The 21,289-nt window shown below is 35.1% G+C and overlaps 1 protein-coding gene across 11 annotated transcripts in view; it reads left to right on the top strand.

Annotated features, from left to right (window-relative positions):
* Positions 1 to 21,289, top strand: part of EPB41L2 (erythrocyte membrane protein band 4.1 like 2) — a 194,697-nt gene that overhangs the window by 90,029 nt on the left and 83,379 nt on the right. For all 11 annotated transcript variants that reach the window (XM_025042450.1, XM_025042446.1, XM_015600086.2 and 8 more), the window contains exons 2-3: positions 134 to 618; positions 1,307 to 1,519. In XM_025042450.1, the coding sequence (XP_024898218.1) occupies positions 148 to 618; positions 1,307 to 1,519 (684 nt within the window). In that variant the 5' untranslated portion in view covers positions 134 to 147. The remainder of the gene's footprint in view (positions 1 to 133; positions 619 to 1,306; positions 1,520 to 21,289) is intronic.

Below are 21,289 nucleotides of genomic sequence, written 5' to 3'. Positions count from 1 at the left end.
CCTACAGGTGTTTTCTCCCCGTCATCTCTCTACCATTCCCCTTCCCATCCTTCATTACCCTGTCCTTTGCCTCCAAACTCTAAAACTGGGAGAGTTTGTAAAATAACATGTTATGATTTTGTTTTGTTTACAGCATAAGCTGTGACCATGACTACTGAAGTTGGCTCTGCGTCGGAAGTGAAGAAGGAACCTGACCAGTTGGGAGCAGATGCAACCAAGGAGAAACCTAAAGAAGTAGCAGAAAATCAGCAGAATCAGTCATCTGATCCAGAGGAAGAAAAAGGTTCCCAGTCATCTCCACCAGTTGATAGCCGAAGTAGTCCACGCCGCCAGAAGAGAGAGAAGGATCCTTCTGAGAGCAGGGGGATTTCTCGATTCATACCCCCATGGCTTAAGAAGCAAAAGTCCTATAACTTAGTAGTGGCCAAAGATGGAGGAGATAAGAAAGAGCCTACCCAAGCTGTTGTGGAAGAGCAGGTTTTAGATAAAGAGGAATCTCTTCCTGAGGAAGAAAGGCAGGCCAAGGGTGATGCTGAAGAAACAGCTCAGAGGAAACAGCAGGTGATTAAGGTTAATGTCAAGGAAGAGAAACCTTCAGTGATCAGTCCTGAGCCACAGGTATGTTTGAGAAGTGATTGTCTGGAAATGAAAGCTTGATGGTATAACCACGTAACAAAAAGAATTTGTTTGCTTTGAATCATTTCTGGATTTCTTGTATTAAGATACTGCTTTAACTTTTATCTAGAACATGAGTCTTGGATGGTTTACCACAGTCTTCTCCTATTATTCCCTTTAAAATTTTCAAAAACGATAAAGCAAAACAAAAAATCCACGATATGTACACACCATAAAAAAATTTATATTCTCAGAATCCTGCCACCTCTCCTTTTAAACAGTATGTACTTTAATACCTCTTTGATTTGATTTTTTAAGTGTTCAGTGAGTAGGAAGAAATAGATTTATATGTGTGTGCATTTTGGTTTCCTAACAAAACTTAGATTTTGCCATGGTATGGAATAATGGGGAATTGTATTATTTGAAATGATGTTTAAATTGCAGTTGCCAAAATGTAGTTTCTTTTACTCATTTAATGCTGAAATTACCAAATTGGCAAAATGACAAAATTGACAGCGGATTGGGGGGAGGAAGACATGGGGGGAATATCCTTTCTCGCAAAAATTTAAAGCCTTTTTTAGGCTTATAGTGTTTATAACAATCACTGTTTTTACTAAGGATTTTCCTTTTAATGTGTTGTCTTCTGCGAATGGGTCAACTTCAATGTGAACTTAATTTTTTTCATCAATAGCCTGCTGAAGAAGTAAGGAAAGAGAGAGAGGAGGAGAAGGTAAAGGAAATACAGGAAGACAAATCAGAAGCTGCAGCGAAAAGGGAGACAAAAGAAGTGCAGACCAATGAATTGAAAGGAGAGAAGGGCTCTCAAAAAGCCACCAAGAAGACCAAAACTGTTCAGTGTAAAGTGACCCTCCTAGATGGTACCGAGTACAGTTGTGACCTGGAGGTGAGTCAGGGAGCTGATTGGAGATCTGTCTTGATGTGTGGAATGAAAGCAGAGGTATAGTCTGCCTTCATTTGTGGCGTGGCATAATGAGTACATTTTTGGTTCCTGTAAATTAGTTTGCCGCAACTTTACATTAAAAAACAAACAAACAAACAAAAAAACAAGAAAACATAGAAGGAGGTCATCATTTCCATTCCAAACAGTAGTTCCTGACCCTGTTCCAGGGGAAGCAGGGCTGATGTTCTGCCAGTGTGCATTGGTCAAGTATGTTGTCTGGTGTCTGTTTTGAAAGGATGATACATAGTGTGAATATTACCTGTGGCTATAAAATATTTCACTTGAGGAGAGATGATAGCCCTAGATTGACATTTCAGAGTCGTAAAATTTCAGCAGTTTAACTCCAAGTGTTTTTGTCCTAAGATAGATAATGACTTAAAATCTAGCTCATTTATTTATTTTTAATTAAAAAACATTCGTGATTCGCAAAACATATAATTCATTAGCGCTGATGCTGATTTATACCAATGTAATTTTAAAAAACGTCTAGCACCTTATAATTTTATGTTAATCAAAAGGGTTTATTGCTTTTCATAGCTAAATTACTTTATTTACATGACACATTCTAATAGCTGATGTTTACTGAAGAACTGTGTGAAGAGCTTCAAATGGATTATCTCATGTAATATTTATAAGAATCTATATGAGGTAGGTGGTATTATGGATACTCCCAATGTTACAGTGGAAAATGTCAGCTTGGAGAGGCTAAGTAATTTAGAGAGGTAGTGGTCGAGCCTGGATTCCAGCCCAGCTGTTTGGCTCTGGAAGTCATGAACCTGACCACTGAGCAACTAAAATGATTTATGGTCCTTGCCTTTATTTTTGTATTAGTTACCTAGAGCTTTTTTTTTTTTTTTTTTTTTTTTACTTATGTAGTGATAAGTATTCTGATATTTCAGTTTCAAGAAAAGGAATGGAAAAGAGGATTTTAAATCCTTAAAGCTCAGAGAGAGAATAATATTGTGTGTCTCAGCAGTAGGCGTCGGGGACAATAGGAAAACAATAGCGTGGTGTTCTGAACTTGACTCAATTACATTGTATTTGACCACATGTCCCTCGTTTTTTCCTACCTACCCTCGAAGTTAGGGAGTCTAGATTTTGAGAATCAACTTGATGATAACTTGTTACAAAACCTTGAGTCATTTTCTCAACCTCTTTGGGCCAAACTGAGGCCCAGAAACTGACTTTATAGAATATAGAGGATTATCTAAATAACCTAGAAAAGGTCTCTGTCATCTCTATAAAGTTTTTTATATCACCAAACCTTAAGACTGAAAAATGTTCCTTATGGTATAAATGTATTTTTTTTAAGTCATGATATATTTAAAGTTAGAAAAATATAGAAATAATAGAAGAGACAGTTGCATATTCATAAAAGATTTAATCATGTTACCATTTTGTCATACATTTTAGATTTTTTTAAAAGAAATCGAACATTAAAGACATTGCTAAATTCTCATTCCCATTTCTCCCCTTTTGTTCTCCATGTATCTTTTTACGATGTATAAATCTACTTTATTCATTTTAACTACTTTGTTCATTTTAACAATAAAATGAATAAATCTACTTTATTCATTTTATTCCTTTGGATGACTAAACCAGTTTATCCATTTTCCTACTTGAGGCACAGTTTCTTTACATTATATAACAATCAGTGCTTGAGTAAATATCATTACACATTTCCTTGTCTACTTGCATAAAAGTTTCTTTAGGGTAGATAGCTAGTAATGGAATTGCTGGGTTGATAGGATGCAGTTTTACTTCGTTATGCCAAAATGATCTGTAAAGTAATTGTACCATTTTAAATGCCAATCAGCAACCACTCTGATTTTTCTATATTATCGTCAGCACATTGATTCTGACCAGTCTTTGGGGTGTTCAGTACCATCTTAATACTTCAGTTTGCATTTATTTGATTACTGTCAACTTTCACTAGGCTATGCTACAGTAACAAGCAACTTTTAAATCTTTTTGACTTATAAAAACAATGGTTTATCCCTTGCTCACATTACATGCCCCTTGGTGGGTCACCTGTGTCTACGCTCTATGGCTTTTTTGATTTTTGGACCAAGATTCAAGGCATATCCTCTGCCTGGGAGATGCTGTTGTCACAAAAGAGGGAAAAAACACGGCAGAACTACATTATGGCTCTTAAATAATCTGCTTGGAAGTGGTGCATTTCTATCTGGTTGGCCAAGCCAGTCATGTGTTTAAGGCTGATAACAATAGGTGGGCGAGTGTGATCCTCTCAGAGGAAGAGGGTAGTAAATAATTGAAACATAGAAATAATGCTACAGTTTGCAACTCATGAGGTTGAACATCTTTTTATAAGTTTTATATAGGTTTGTAGTGTTGCTTTAGGATTTTTTAAAATAGATATTCTTTCTCAGATTAAGGGTATTCTTTTCCTAATATCGAAGAATGAAACTGGGAAAATTTCATGAACAGATGGTAAAGACGTGAATAGGTAGTGAATTTTATCAAATGTATTTTCTGCATTGATTGAGAAGGATCATACATTTTTATAATCTGTTTATGTTGTAATTTACATTGTTTTCTAAAGTTGAACCATCTTTGAATTTCTGAAATAAACACACTAGTTCATGGTGATTCAGCATTCGTTTTGCATTTTTTAAAGAATTTTTGCATATATTACCTTTGATTTTCTTTTATCAAAATATCTTCATCAGATTTTATCTGAGTTATATACTAGTCTTATAAAGTTGGTGTTCTCAGTATTCTCTGGAAAAGCTTAGCTAAGTTAGGAACTTACTGTTCTTTGGAGACCTGGTAGAACAGTGCCTTTACACCTTCCTTGAGCTGGTGGCCTTTTTGTGTGAAGAGTAAAGTTGGAGGGTATTTATTTTAATTTTTAAATAATTGATTCAATTTTCTTATAGTATTTTTTCAAATCAGTCTTTAGTGGAAACTGTCCATTTCAACCAACTTGACAAATCTTATTGGAATGAAGGTTTTTATATTTTTCTCATTTTGTGTATTTGATTTAGGTTTTTTCATTTCTAGCGTTATTTACCTTTTCTCAACCGTGCTTGTTGTAACATTGCCATTTTAATCTTTTTCTTTCAAAGAAACAACTTGGTTTTATTGTTTCTTTTCCATTTTGCAATATTTTGTTCCCTTTTACTCTTTATTATTTCTTTGGAATTCCTCTATTTTCCAGTCTATTGAGTCAAATATTAAATGTATATGTATATATATGCTTTCATGGCTCTATTTTTCCCTTCAGTTTCCAATTGTTGATTGTACAAGTTTTGAAATATAGTGCTTTCACTGCCATTTAGTTCTTAATCTTTTCTCATCCCATTATGGGTCATTTTTGACCACTGAAGTTTTTATAAGTGTGTTTTTAAATTTCCAGAGTATGTGTGTCTTTGAGGATGAATATATGTGTGCATGTCTTGTGGGAAGAGGGCATTTTTCTTTTGTACAGATTTCCTGTTTTTTAACATTGTGGTCAGAATGTGGTCTAAATAAGAGATTCTCTTGTATTTGTTTAGACTTACTTTGCAGCCTAATATGAATGTGGTCTAAATAAGAGATTCTCTTGTATTTGTTTAGACTTACTTTGCAGCCTAATATATAGTCAGTTTTTGTAATAGTTCTTTGGAAATTGGAAAAGCATGTTATTTTTTCATTATTGGCACAGGTTTCTAAATTTGTCCTCTTGATTAGACTTATTAGTTATGTGGGTCATGTTGTCTGTATTTCTGTTAATTGTTTAACTGCTTCTAGGTGTGTTAATTTCTATAATGGTTGATTTGAGAATTTCTTTGTATTTTTTGTAAGTGTATGCTTTCTAAAACCTGAGGCTGGCTTATTAGATGTGCAGAATTATATATTCTTGGATTCCCCCCGCCCCTGCTTTATCATCACATGGTACCTTAAAATTTATTTTATTTGATATTGATATTAATACTAGCTTTATTTTGGTTAGGAATTGTCTAGACTCCCATCCTTTGTATCCCCTTTCATTTCTTTGTTTTTAAACATTTTATCCTTATGTCTTTGATGGGACATGTTTTTAAATTCCTTTTGAGAATTCTTTTTACTGGTAAATTTAGGCCATTTATTTCATACGATTACTGATATATGTGGCTATATTTTGCCAATAACTTTATGTTGTTATTTTTCTTCGTTTACTTTTTAATTTTATTTTTTAATTTTATTCCTTTAAAAATGATCCTTAAGTGTTTTACAGACACACTTGACTTGATAAAGTCTATTAATGATTATGCCTACCTCCTTCTTTTCCCATCTTGTTTAGTACTCATTTATTGGATATCCAATCCCATTTTGGAATGGTGTAAAATAAATCAATTATCTATGTGACTAGTCCCTCTTCTATGATTCTACTACTCATGGGAACTCAAGTCACTGTGTTACTCAGAACATAGCTGAGAAAATATCAAAAGTTAAAAGTAGCAGTTTAGTCTGTTAATTCACCAAGGCTTAAATTGGTTGGGAAAGCATAGGAGTCTTTATTTTAATAACTGTATTAATTCACAGACAGATTATCTTTTTAGCTAATAAATGATTGCTTCTTATACCATTTAAGAATGAATTTTTGAGGACAGCAGATAAATTTGAAATAAGCTTGTAGCATATAAGTGTTGAATAAACCTTTTTTTCTATTATGTACAAAGTAAAATGGAATTTGAGTGGACTAGTGATGTGATCCCATAGCAGATTTTATGTACCAACAGTTCACTGGAATTTTAAGCACTGACCATATCTAATCATAGGCCATAATTCATCAGTGTCATAATAGTCGTTATACCAATACAGACATTATAAATTGTATTTTCTGTTTTAGTTAATTTCTCTTTTAACCAATTCTCTTTCCTATTTACATTCTCTGCTTTCTTGCTTAGTATCATTAGTATGGGTCTGATACTATTCAGATCTCCTGTTATTTTCTCTTCTGGAACGGAACTCAAAAGCCATCACATGGCTTGAGTGTGCTTGTGTTTCCCAGTTTCAGCACTGACCTTAGACAGATTGGGTTAGATATGCTGATACTGCTTATCTGTAGTTCTGTATCTCTGTACCGGAAATTGGTGTCTGAGGACTATTTGGGGAAGTATGTTGTGGGAAATTGTAGCTATTAATGAATTTGCAAGTGCTCAAGAAAGAATACAATGTGGGAAATAAACACTTTATTTGGTTTGGGAGATTAGATTTGTTTCCATCTGTTTACTGTCATTAAAGATTATATCTATTATGCTTTTTAGATGCCTATAGTTATTGTTTATTTCTTTTTATGTACCTGTATCTGATTTTCAATTAGACCTTTAGATTATAGCATGCCCACTGAAGAGGGCCTGATCATCTTCACTTAGGGCACCTACAACAGCAGACGGGGAAGCACAGCCTGTTCAGGAAGTCTTGAGGAATTTATTGAGACCTTATAGACTAGGTGAGGTTCTAGCAAGCCTGAAATGCCAGATTAAAACTGATCCATAGACCAAAAAGGGGTTGGGGAGAAATGGATCATAGGTTGTAAAGTCATTGTACAAGACCCAGAAGGTCAAGAATGCTATTTAGATTTTAGAACATGATAAGTAGCTGTGTGGCTACAGTAATTTAAGGGGGTCTTTTTGTCTGCATTGGTTAAGATGCACATCAGTGGTCTTTACAGATATGATTTTATCAATGCGATCAGCGCATTGGGAAAATTAGGCAGTTTCCTGTTTGTGCTACCTGTCAGTACCTTTGGTCAACGAAAGCAACCCATTTAAACTATTTAACGTAAATATTACTGTATTGACTGAATAATTTTTTTTAAATCAAGAAACATAATACTTGGGGATTTTTTTTTTAATTTGGTGTCCTAACATCATATCTTCTTCTCTGATTACTCCTTTAAAATGGATAGATCAGTAGGTCGATCTCCATATATGTCCATCTGTATCCCTTCTCCCCACTACCCCTCTACTTTTAATGGCTTTTTCTACATCTTTTCTCCTGTGAGCCATCTGAACCCATCCTTTCTCAAACCTTAGGAGTTAAGTGAAGAAGACCACCAAGGGAGCCAAGGTAGCACTATTTTCAAAAACTGTCTTTGACGTTTGCATTCTTAGAGGAAAGAGAGTATATGTTAATATTAAAATGCCTCACATACAGTATTTATAAGCATAAATATTGGATAACAGTGCTTCACACACAAAATTTTTATGAGCGTAAATATTGGATAACAGTGAATTTTTAGAGAATGATCGTAGTTAAAATAAAAAAAACAGATATTGCTTGACTTTAATGTTAATTTTGGCTTACGTAACAATAGACGTATTACTAAACCATGCATAAATTTTGATGCAAGGCCTAGGCTGTCTTTGTGCATTTGTTCTAAATCTGTGTGAAGTATTTTTTCATTGTAGTTAGTGAAAATTACGATTTATACAAATTTATCATCTATTGATAATAAACTGGGATCTCAATTTTTTTGAAAAAACTTTGAACATATTTTTTAAAAAAGAAACTTGACAGTTCCTGTTCTTTGATATGTCTCTTTTTATCTCGAGGTATTTAATGATATGTGACAAGCTCTTTTGGTACCAGAATTTAGTTATAAGGAATTTTAGGGAGTCTTCTGGATTCTGCACGCTTGCTTCAGAGACTCAGCTGTAGAATTCTTGTTATATTGCTGCTGAAGTCATTTATATACTCGGTGCAGTAAAATAGTGGGGCTCCTTCCTGTAAGGAAAAACGCAGTAAGATTTGGTCGAAGGCATGGCTATAAAGTCAGGATATGTATGTTTACTTTTCTTCTGACTCTTTGGATGTCTTGGGGAAGTCACTTCCTCTTTTTTTCTTCCATTCTCAGATTGCAAAGTAAGAATGGAAATATTTACTTCCTCTATTTCTAGGATTAAGATGGTTTTACTACAGCTGATAAGTTTGTATATTTTTTTTAAAGTCTGAAAATAAATGTGAAAGTTCCTGTAAGACTTTAGAAGCATGAGTGAATGCGCTCTCTGGGTTAGAATTGCTCACATTTTCCTCTGGCATCTGAAAGTTGTTTCCACGTGTTGATTTTGTCTGAGAATCGAGGGCATTGTTTCTGCCCACACAGGAATGTCAGTATCATTTTTTCTTAGTGTTATGAATAAGGCTATCAGAATGTAGGCTCTCTTCGTCAGTGTTCTGATGATAAAAGTATTTATCAGGAAGTAGAATGTATCAAGGTCTTTTTGCCTTTCTTATGTAGAATACTGGCCTCAGATACCCAATTTTTATCATTGCTTTTGACTATTTTATTTATTTACTTGACTTTTTATGTCTGCTTTCACCCTCCAAGATTGTTCTTTCAGACCTGTAGTGCTGATCTCTACTAAGTTTACTAGTTAAATAGTTTTAACTATCTACGTACTTGTGGGGGATCTGGAAGTTGTGGCACTGTAAACTCCCATAAAATAATGTTCGATTTAAATATAGTTTAGAAACTGGGAGTAATTTATTGGCACATGTTATATGCAGTTTAACATTTAATGACGTAGGTCCAGATGGAATATCTTTGGCTGACTGTCTATCCTTGCAGCCTAAAAAAGGATTTAAGGTGATAATTCTATCCAGTAACTTAATTGTTACATGAGTGGTCAAATACCTTGATGTAGCTTGAAGAACACAAGAGGTTCATAGGAGCAGAGTATTGCTTCTTCGTCAAGTCATTCTTTAGCTGCGCATTCGGGACTCTCTTAAGTATGACCTCAGACTGTCTTTTCATCTCTCTATTACTATTGGATTTTGAGTCTTCCTTCCCCTGCCAGCCAAATTGGTCTTCTAATCAGGCATATCCAGAACTGTCTGTCCTTCCTTCAAGTTTCTGATCAGACCATTGCCACATTTTTATTTTCCCATGCACATGATTCCTTCCTGTCTTTTAATGTCTAACCAAATCAAGCTTTCAGAATGTTTTCTTCTTCCTCTGAACTTGTTTGCACCATTAATTTGGCCGTCAGTCATGCACTGTGAAAGAATCTTTTGTATTATTTTATTGGACAACTGCGAAACTCTTGTATTATTTGATTTTTCTCATGCTTGTATTGTTTCTTCACCTGGATCGTTAGTTTCTTGAGAAAAAGAACACTTTCTTTTCTCTTATCATTAGCTTTGTCTATAGTACTACTTCCGGAACATAATTGTTGAATTATTTCTCTCTACTTTCTTGTACCTGCATAAAATTTTTATCCTTCTTATCTAAGATAAATGGTCAAATTTGCTTACTTGTCTTCCTAATTCTCTTTGTCCTGTCCTGTACATAAGTATGTATGTATATATGTATGTATGATCCACCCACCTCTCCCTCTCTCCATGCTTGCTACTTCTGTCCACCACTGCCCTGCTTTTTAAATACTTAAAAGCAGCAGGCTAACTTCTTGTAGAAATACTTCAAGGGCTTAAATAAATGAAAATAATTTATTAAATTTCTATAAAAGGCTATGAAACTGCTAGGTGTGAGAGCGACACAGAGGTAGATAAGATAGGTCTTGGCCCTTTAGGGGTGTACAGCCTACAGGGGAATGCAGACAACCACAAGTCTAAGAGTTCTTTTACTTAAATGAGAGCTCTCTGGTCTGATCGCTTGCTGGCTGGGTGTAGGCTGAGCTTAGAGAGGAGAGTACAGTGATTACCTTATTCCCTGCCTCTTTTTCTCTAATGTCTCTTCTTTTGAGCAAACTAAAGAAAAGTATGGTTTTTATTTCTCAGCTGTAAGGAATTTGACCACATGCTTTCTCTTCTCCATCTCCCCTACTTTTGGTTTCAAAATCAGGGCATTGGCTTTTTTGCTTGCCTTTGCATCGGTGGTGTTTCGCAAGCTTTAAACTTGACACTTGGAAGTAACTCCTCACTATACGTAACTATCCTGACATAATTTTGAAGGCAACATCCATCTCTTTTTGGCCCTTCTCACTTATGCTGACAGACACTTGGTAATTCACCATTTAGTAACTTTAATTTGAGGGTGTTGGTAGAATAGGTACTGGATCTTTAAATTATTTTTTCTCTTTTGGAATGAAAATTATTTGAAGGTTGAGTAAGATTAGAAATTGTGGAAAAGGGAAAGGTCATTTTCAGAATAAAATTTGTACTTTAAAATCTGTTCAGACACATGTTTCTCACTCTCTAAAATATATATATTTTTAACAGTTGGAGTTCATCAAATGAAGAGATATAATCTATAAAATATCTTTTATTAAATTTGTTCTGCTCAGAAAACCTTTGCTTCCATTACTATTTTATTTCCAATCCCTTTGTCCTCTCTTCTAAGCAAATTAAAGATGTTACTGACAGTTTTTATTTCTCAACTGTTAGAAAATTTTGCCAAAAACTCTCCTCCCTGATCCTATCTTTCTATTTCCCTCTCATTTCCCCAAGTTGCCCATGGGGATGTTTGTAAACGCTTGATGGGGGTACAGGGATTTAAGAATCTTGCTTCTACCTGTGAAAAGCTGGAGCCATTCTTTTTATCCTTTCCCTCCACAGCAGGATGTATGCTTTGTGACCCCATAGAAATATGGACAGAATTTATCATTTGTATTTATAACACTGTAATATAATATGCTAATATTTAGCTCTTAAAGGAATTGAATGTAATATAATATGATCTATAAAAAGCACTGATTACTCAGAAAAAATCTGTCATGCAAGGTGGCTAAATGATGAATGTACTGATAAATGATCTGTCAGGTTGCTATTTTTATATTTAATTATGTTCTGTAACAGTTATGCATCAACTCTGCTAGAAAATTTATGGTTAGAAATATTACTTAAAATTTTTTTAAACTCATATTCTGGAGAAACATCTCAAGACATTCTACCAGTTAACTGAACTGCATCTCATAACTGTGATCTTTATTTACAGAATATGCCATTTTACCTATTTTGAAGGCGAGTTTGATTTTGTGCATCATCTAATTATTCACATAGGAAACTTAGTCATCATAATATTTGTTTTTTCATTGATCTTTTTCCATATTTCTGTCAGCAACAATTTAAAGAGACTCGAATAGGAATGTTCTACTAAGCTATTTTTTCTATAGCACAGAAAGCCTGTATGAATCAAATGTCAAAATTCATTCTAGGCAAATAGTTTACAGAGAATGTGCTAGCCTACAGAAGTTTTCTGATTATGGTTTTGAAATAAGCTTTAATGGAAATGGTACATAACAATTTTTAATAAAGATACCTAAAAAGATACTTAAAAAAATTGATGTGTTCATCTGGCTAGACATTTGATATCAACCTCTTCATTTTCTAACAGTTTTAGTCACTTTTCTGTTTTTTAAAAGGAATTATATGTTTTATAGATTTTTAAAAGAGACTACACTTTTTAATAGCTTTATGCAACATTGCTATTCAGAGTAAATAATAGAAAAAGTTAGGCGAAAAGTTGGATTTTCATTTCTTAAGAGTTATTTCAATGACTTGGCTGCTGATCTTTTATTGATAATGTATGATTTTTAAGAAAAATAGGAAGTTAAGGAAGTCATATTGTACAATATTTTACAAATTTGAGCTCAAAGTATTATTTATTTAAATATATATTGTGTGTTTGGAAATATTTGTTCCCAAATATTGATTTGGTTCCTACTTTTGCTGAGAAGATGAAGTATGAGGTTTTTTCTTTTCCTTTTGAGTTGCTTCTAAAATTTTCTTTTGAAGGTAAACTTGACATATGAAACAAGAATATGAATATAATTGATAAGTACTGTTTATGATTTAGATAAATAACATAAAAAGTGCTGAAGTGCACATTACTGTGGGATAGAGTTGGTAAGCAAATCTTCATTGAGGAGAAAGGAACTCCTGGACTTTGAAGACTGATATATTTAGGAAAACTTAGCAACACCTAGCCTATTACATTTTTCATTTGAAAGTGGTTACGTAGTAAAATCCAAGCAGAAATTTGGAGTTATAAGAAAAGATTTTAGTGTCCACTTCCTTATTCGCCAAGGATAACATGATAAAAATGCACTGTAAACGTTTGTTAAGAGCAAGCTACTTTGATTGGCCAGTGTTGTCATTTTAGACCCTGGCTTTTCTAGACTTGGATTTAACTAGGAATCCTTTTATTTTGAGAAGCTAGTATGTTGTTGGGGTTCAAATGAATTAAGCGCTTCACTTCTGCTAAACGTTACAGAGAGGCACATTCCCATCGAAGAAGAGGTTGCAAAGAAAACAAAAAATATAAATGCACAGACTCTATCTCCTATCCTTTCTCAGTCTGCTTTCCGAATTTTGTTGGCACTGATTTCGCTCTCTTTCTCCTTTCCTTTGTGTCAGGGGGAAAACATTAACCTGTGCATTTGCAGACACACTGCATCATTTTAGAATAGCTTCCTTAGGGAGCAGAGCTAAATATGTGTGTTCAATCTATCATTTTTTAATGGGAAGTCCACTTTCTAGTTAGGGAAATTTGAACAGTGAGAATGTTTTTATCACAAGGATAAATTGAAGTGAGCCAGTCTAATACAGCACATATCGAAGTTGTCACAGGCTTTTTGGATATCTTGTTATAAAAAGACTTTTAATTGGTTGTGGTAGCTTTAGTAGCATCTGTTTTGACATCGTTCACTTTTTTCTTACAGTTGCTTTTAATTTTCATTTTCTTCATTCTTTTCTGCAACTGTCTGGATAACCCATTTTATTTTGCATGTTCGTTTTATTGGGCAGAATGAAGGTGGGTCATAGGAGATGAAAGGATGGAAATATTATTCTTAATTTTTTTTGTGTGTGTGTGCAAGTAATAGATGTGACAGTTATTTTCCACTTGAGTTGGGTCACTATCTATTATATAAAGTATGACTTTGTTCTTCATGAAACGTTTCTGGACCAAGCATTGGTGATATTGTTGCAGAATAGTTAGTCTTCTCCCTGGTCAGAGTCCATGAAGCAAAGGAGGAGGGCTGCATTCCTGTGCTGGGGCTGCATTCCAGTCTCCTATCCCAGCAGGAGGAATCTGTTTTGGATGTGGTGATTTGAAGATGTGTCAAATGGTAACGTTTTTGTAAAGTTTTTTTTAATTTGTAGGATGTTTCTTACTTATATGACATCATCTGACCTCTTGCCATTGATAGAGAGTGGGATGCTGTAACTGGATCACCACATTGGCGGTACTGACATTCTCAGCTTTAAAATGCACTTTATTTGAACTTTTTAGTGTTTTGAAATCTGGGTGTATCTCACAATATATGTCAAAAGAAACTTGATCACTATTTTTTCCCCACTCTGCGGAAATCTTTCATAATTTTGCGGAGGAGATAAAGATAATATTCGACGTTTGCAGAGTAAGCTCACGGTACTGAGGGAGACCAGTAGCATGGTACTGAGGGAGACCAGTAGCATGCCCGGGGTGGGGCTGGGCTTCAAAAGATAGGACTTGGGGGAGTTTCATTCTGTGGGATCTGGTCCTCAGCTTTAGGGTGTGCATTAACTCTTTATTCACTGTGCCCTAATCAGCCAGGCAGAGGGGCCCTTGTTTACCAGTCCTATGAACATACACACATTGGAATGCTAGGAGATGAATTCATAGCAAGAGATAAGTACTGGGAAGAATTAATTGGTTCACTAATTCTTTTCATAAGAAGAAGGTCATCAAGCGAAATCGTAAGATATCTTTGCGAACATGAAATGAAATTCAGAACAAGGAGCATTACATCAACATAGGAACTGGTTTCTCCAACACACTGGAACTGTGGAGGGTGACTACATTTGTCAAGGTCAAGAATAATTGCTTTCAGCCCAGGTAATGAGAGGAACAGCAATTCCAGCGAATGACTTCAATGTGTGAATGATTACCTGTACTGCCTTCTAAGAGATTTGCATTTTAAAAGAATTTCAGTAGTAAAGCCAAGAGAAGTGAAAAAAGGAAGGCAGTTTGTGAGGGTAGAGGGCTGGATTTGTGGCATCTTGGGTCTGGTGGTCACACTGCTGGTAAGGTAGCCTCAGGTCCATGCTCACCGACACTTCCTAACTTTTCTGCTTATGAATCACCAGGTTTCTATTTGACAGGTTTTTGCCTTTCATAGTTTAATTCATTTATGGTATGTGTGTTTTAAGTCTAGTATTAAAGATTCATCCAGTCCCCACCCTACCCCCATCATTGGGAACATTGTGAACATTATCACTTTTTCTTTTAGTTTGTTAGTCATCAACCAAGAATGAAACACTTTTACTTGGGAAGAAAAATCAAGCTCAGTGGAAACACTGTTGCCTCAGATCAGTGTTTAAAAACTGAGTTATCTCAAAATGAAATGTATTTTTCCTCAGATTGCCCAGAAGTTGCTTGTAATTGAACTTAAGAATCAAATGCAGGTGGGGAGGTATAAGGAAATTATTGTTGCAAAAAAACTTATCAAGACCTCTCTCTTTGTATCAGATCCTGTTTCTCTCTCTTTTATAATCATAATAAAGTAAATATTTAAGTGATTAAGATTATTTTACATTGCAACGTGACTTCCACTTTGGTCATTTGTTAAAAAACTTTAAACACTCCTGGCCTGTAGAGGTAAGAATAGTTTCATTCAGCCTGGTTTGTGATAAGATCTGCAGTCAAAATGACTGTCTCACATTTTTCTACCTGGTGATTTCTTTTTCAAAGGCAGTCTCCAAAACAGTTGTCATTAAAGACGGCCAGATAAATTTTATATTCCCAGGCTGTATGAACTAGTAATTTTTTAAAAGGATTTTAAGTGGAAACTTAAGTAATTGATATATTATCCAGTGGGACCTGGCTTTTGGTTCCAGATCTTTAAAAGGGATTGAAGGGAGGTTGCCTAGCTAGACTGAAAAAACAGAGCTGGTGGACTTGAAGTGTGAGGGCAGATAGTCTTACTCTGGGAGAGGAGATCTGTTCACCGACCGTGGTGTCAGCCTTGCCTCATGATCAGAATCCTTGGTTAAGCTTTTTAAAAATACTGGGGCACAGAGGATTTTTAGGGCTGTGAAACTACTCTGTGTGGTACTATAATGGTGGACAGTGTCATTATACATAATTCATTATACAAACCCATAAAATGTACAACACCCAGAGTGAGTTCTAATGTAAGTTGTAGATTTTGGGTAATTATGATGTAACAGTGTAGGTTCATTATTTGCAACTAATGTACCTCTCTGGGGGGAGCGGGGGAGGGTCTTGATAAATAGGAGCCTATGCATGTGTGAAGGTAGAGAGTATATGGGAAATCTCTGTACCTTCAGCTCATTTTTTTTTGTAACCTGAAACTACTCTAAGAAATAAATTCTAATACATAATTAAAAAATTAATAATACAGATGCACAGGTGCCACCTTTGAAGATTCTCATTTTGTGGGTCTGATGCCAGGCTCAAGCATCTGTGCAGCCAGATTCAAGAACTGCTTTGAAAGGCTACAACATGCTATGTGCCAAGGCACTCTCTGGCAGAACACCTGCTCCCCAGGTACAGGGCGAATTCATCAATCAGCTCATTACTGAAATATTAACATGGCTGGTGGGGAATTTTCCCTTAGTGATAGGAAAGTGAATGAAGTAGAGACCCTACAATAGGACTGCAGAAAATCTTATTAAATATCTCTCTGGGTTCATTCACTTGACAGCTGTTTCCTAACTCAAATTAGTGGCTGAATTTGTCTGGTTATGATTTGCTTTGAGCAATGCCCAGCACATAGTAAGAGCTTGATAAGTATTAGCTATAATTATTATATTTTAAATTCCTGATTATAATTTTCTAAGGATCTTGTCATTTTCTTTGAATTTCTGATGAAAATACTCAAGTGCTTGGATAAATTCCCAATATTCTTATCTTCTTATCAATAGCTCGGTGACTTAGAGGGCCCATAATATAAACACTTATATACTACTTATATATTCACAATGCCTTTGCTTGCTTAGATTCAAAAATTAAAATTTAGTTAGTACTTTTACAAGAAAACCGCAAATTTAAAACCAATACACTTTCTCTTGAAATTTTGAATAAACCAATACCTAGTGTCAGAGGGCTTATCCTCATGTTGAAGAGGCGATGACCATAACCAGTTGGGTTAAAAAAAAAATCAAAGATGAATTTATTTATTTTACCACTCAAATAAACTCTAGGAATAGAAATATAGTCAAGTTTTGCATATGAGAAACTGCAGACTATTTGGTGAGAGCAGATGAAGATTTAGATGATTCTTCCTCATATGCTATAATACCATTCCATTAAACTTTTATCACCAAAAGAAGGCATTTAAAAGACCACACTTTATGAAGAGCTGAGCAGCTGACATTTATTGGAACTAATAGGAGTATTTATTATTCCTTATCATTTAGTTAAAGCCAAAAAGTAAGTATAATTCCTTGTATAAAATTTGAGTGGATATTTACATTTCATCATCAGATGTGGTTTTCTTAGCTGGCTTCAAGATCCATCCTTCTAGGGGCTTCTTGAGGTTTTCTGCAACTCCATTCCAGAGCTTAGCTTTGGGATTATCCTGAAGCCAGCATGCTGGTAAGAGGAGTGGGAATTGGTTCTTGGAATAGCCTCCTGTCGGCCTGTTCTGTGTGGAGATAGAAATCCTCTGAGAGAGTGTCCTCTGGTCAGCCAGCTGATACTTGTGTCCTAAAGCTGACGGAAACCTCTGAGTTGTGGGAAATATAAACTATAACCACTTTGGAAATATAGGGTGTGATTATAGATGACAGATTAAAAGTTTAATGTTTTATCTTTTAAAACTAAAATTAGCATTTATTTGCTTCGACGAAAAAAGGTTATGTCTCTTAGACTTTATGGTTGACAATGTTTGCAAATAATATTAGTAGTAGGATTTCTGTTGTTTTTCCATTTTCCATATAGCATAAAGATGAAACATCTAAACTTACCTGGTTGCTTATGAGATGAATTGTGTTTGTTAAGGATTCTGAAACATTTAAAAACCCAGCAGACGGGAGTAGAAGAACATTCTATGTGAATACTGCATTTAAATTTGGAAGCATTGTACTCATGAAATAGGGTCTTACTTATAATATATAAGAATGGCAAGCTCCTGTGTCCTTGAGTTAGTTAAGGTCTGTATATGATTTTATTAAAAGTGAGCCCATAAGCTTCTAGCTACATTAGAGTTTCCTTTAAAATTATTGCAGAATGTAGTTACTGGAGGCTATTGTGCAGTCTATTCTGGCCTACTATTTGTTTTTGTTTTAGTAGCAGCCTTTTAATTTTTATTTCTAGCACCTAAAACTACATTGAATTGTATTTTGAGTCATTCATGCTAACAACACTGCAAAATTTCCCCAGTGTTCTCTCATAATCCCCTGAATCCTGTGGAATGGAAAAGAAATAGAGATTCTATAATGAGCTCTGATAATTTTTTTTCTTTTTCTCCTGACTCTCTCGTAGCCTGATCTTGAAGGAATACTACATAAGAAATTTTTTTTTTTAACCATTCTTTATAATGATTTCTACGAAGCTTACATGTTTACATTAACTTTGATAATGCATATTTGATAATGCATCTATGGATATACATATATATAGTTTTCCTGATCACTGATGAGAGAGTTTGAATTTTTTTTTCAACTAGTCATTAAAAGAAGATACAGGTGTGTCTACATGTATGTGTTTATGTACACACACATATATATTATATCTATGTTTATATATTTTATATGTAATATACACACATACCTTTTTTTGAGTAACTGGAAAAACTTTTTCAAACTTAATTCATATTAATGGTCAGGGAAACTTAAAATCTTCCTTTGCTATAAATGACACATTTACTTCTGGAATTAAATTTTTAATACACACAAAATCATTGGATGTGGTTTCTTTTTGTCAGGGTTTGAACTTTGGGACATAGGTGTTTTGATAAGCTCATTCAGATTGGTAGGAAGAGAACAATCTCATAAATGATGGCCTTAGACTATTTGAGACACTGTCTTTCTCCTTCTGTGTGGTTTTCTTTAATATCCTCCACCCTCGGTGACAATGTATCAGTTGTTGTATTTGCTCTGTGCATACCTTTCTGTCCTTGGCCTTTTACATTTGTATAGTGTAGTTTAGAGCTAGCACAAAATACATAGCTCAAGAGCTGTAATGTATGGATCGCATTGTGCACTTCCCAGCACCGTCTCGTCGGCACACAATAACTGCAGTGTGGCGGGGCCTACACGGAGACAGTGATGGTGTTTTACAAAACGTCAGTGGTGTGTGGCGTTGACTACAATCTGCCGGGTAAGCAGTTGCACAAATTCCTCCAAGCTGAGAGGCCTCCAGAAATGTCATGTTTTGGCCTCAGTAATGAATGCCACAAATAACAGCACAGGCACGGGGGACTTTGCTCAGCGCCTCAGATTCCAGCCTGCCTTTCTTTGGCTGGGTCTGCTGTAGATTGCTTTGCCCTTTTTTTTTTTTTAAGTTCCCAAAAGCTGGTCTTTCAGTCCTTGAACAACATATTTTAAACCTATCTAAATTGTCTTGCTTTGTCTTGCTCCTCTGGGTATCTCTAATGTATTATGCAGTCTTTTAGAGGAAAAATCAGATACCTGGAAAATAGACCAAAGTACTTTTTTGTTTGATTTTTAAGTTTTCAATCCACTGATTGATATTGCTGGTCAAACACGGAAGTAGGGTTAGGAAGAGGTAGATGGGAAAAATAGATCGTTAAGCTTGTTGGCATTTAATATAGAAAGTAAGATCTCTTTTTGGATTATGCTTTGCAAAATTTTATTAACAGTTGTATGGTTTTAATTGTTTAACTTGGGGCTACATTATCAGAATAGAGATTGACACAGTTTGTAGTTTATAAAGATTCTAGTGTAAGAAGCGATACAAAGCAAAGGATTGCTTCAGACAGCAAGAGGAAATGACAGTGGAACTGATGTTTCAGTAAAGGAATGTGTAGAGACTCCAGAAAGCCCCACTGTCCCCTTCTGCATAAAGGTGTGACATGACCTGCACGTTAGAGAAAGAGGCAGATAGGCTTTTCTGCTTTTGTCATTCCTCTGGCTCCCAAGAAATATTTGGAAATGCTCTAAATTACTAAGGAAGAGTTTAAGTACAATGTAGAATTGTGAAAATAAAATGTAGGTCTGTGGCTGTTCTTCTCCCAGAATCTAGTTGGCAGTGTGTGTTTGGTTTAGTTCCTTGAATATCTATGGGCTGGTTGTCCATGAGCTAGATCCAGCGGATTGCCTAAGACTGCGAGCCAGAAGGCCTGAATTCTAGACTCAACTCTGCCAACTTTTTGGCAGGCTTCATGGCACCAAGCCATTCCATCCAATAGATATGTTGGCCTACTCGTGAGCTAGTTACTCAGTGAGGTGCTGCTGTAGGAGACATACTTTTGCATAAATAATTCAGTCTTCCAAAGTAATAAATCTCAAAAGAAGTTGATTGTAAGTCTAGGTACCATAGAAGAGAAATAAAGTGCTTGAAAGAGAGAGATGAATATTTGGAGACTGGAATAGGCTTCATTGGGAAGGAATATTTAGAGATTTGTCTAGAGATAGGTTTTCAATAGTTGGAAATAAATCAAGGTAAAAAAGAAATTTAGAGTATTTTTTGGCAAATCAGTACCCCTCTTTATCTGGGTCAGTGTGGCAAATTGCTCTAACAGCTATGAACAGCTGCATGGACTGGTATCGTCGGCGCACATTGTAAAGCAAAATATCTCTATATTCTGCTTGGTTAACAAATGCATTTTTATAGTACTTTCATGCAGTAGAATTTGAATTGTTTATAAAAATTAAAAGTGACAGTAGAAGAAAATGGCCTTTCTGGATAGAAATACAGAGTACTAATGTTTATGGTTATACCCACAAATAAGAATTCAGCTTTTAAAAGAACTTCAGGAAATGAGACTGAACAGTTAGGTTGGTTAAACTCTCTATAACCTGTTTCCTCATTTGTGAAATAAGATTGGATGAAGTAATTGTGAAAGCTCTTTAATCATATTTAAAAATCAATTATTTTTAGAGCAGCTCATCAAAGTCCTGTGATTTCAGCTGCCTTTTAATAAATCCATGTAATGTGCCAAACATTTTATTAAGCACTTTAAACACTTCATTTAATTCTTTTATCACCATTATGTGTTTTTATTTTAAAGAGGAAACTGAGGCATAGCGAGGTTACACAGCTATTAAGAGATAGGGCCTGCATTCTGGGGTTCTCCTTCAGTGCCCTTTTCCCATACTGTTGAGAATTGATGATTTTCATGAAAGGTGCTTCATAGGAGATTCAGGGAGGGGGCGAAGGAACAATTTCAATTCTCGTACCCCCCCACCCCCATTTTTATGTACTGCCATTATGAATTGTGTCTTGGTTCCTTTCCCCCAAACGATGAGAATTATTATTTATGGAGTGTGTTGTGAACAGTGTGAAGGCAAAAAAGAAGTTGTGAGCCACTGGGTCATACTGCTGTTAGAGCATACTCAGGTAAGTTTGATTGCAGATTAGTACTTAAAAAGTGGACTAACTTGAGACATTTAATATGTAACATTTAATATGTGTCTCCTGATAATCTGATATATTTTCTTTATGACATAAAAATATGCCACTTTGTTTGCCTTTTTCAGTTTGCTTTCAAAAGCAGATCAGTTTTGTTTTCTTATGAGTAACTTTTCTGAGTTTTCTGTTATAATTTTCTTTCCTTGCTCATGTTTCTTTCCCTCGTGTCTTGATGGCTTTATTCTAGCTATTATTTATTTTTGAAGATATTTGTTAAAAAGAAA

Source organism: Pteropus alecto, unplaced genomic scaffold (assembly GCF_000325575.1).
Source record: "Pteropus alecto unplaced genomic scaffold, ASM32557v1 scaffold79, whole genome shotgun sequence".
Classification (NCBI taxonomy): Eukaryota; Metazoa; Chordata; class Mammalia; order Chiroptera; family Pteropodidae; genus Pteropus; species Pteropus alecto.
The sequence above is the reverse complement of the archived record's forward strand: the minus strand, read 5'-3'. Positions and strand labels throughout refer to the sequence as shown.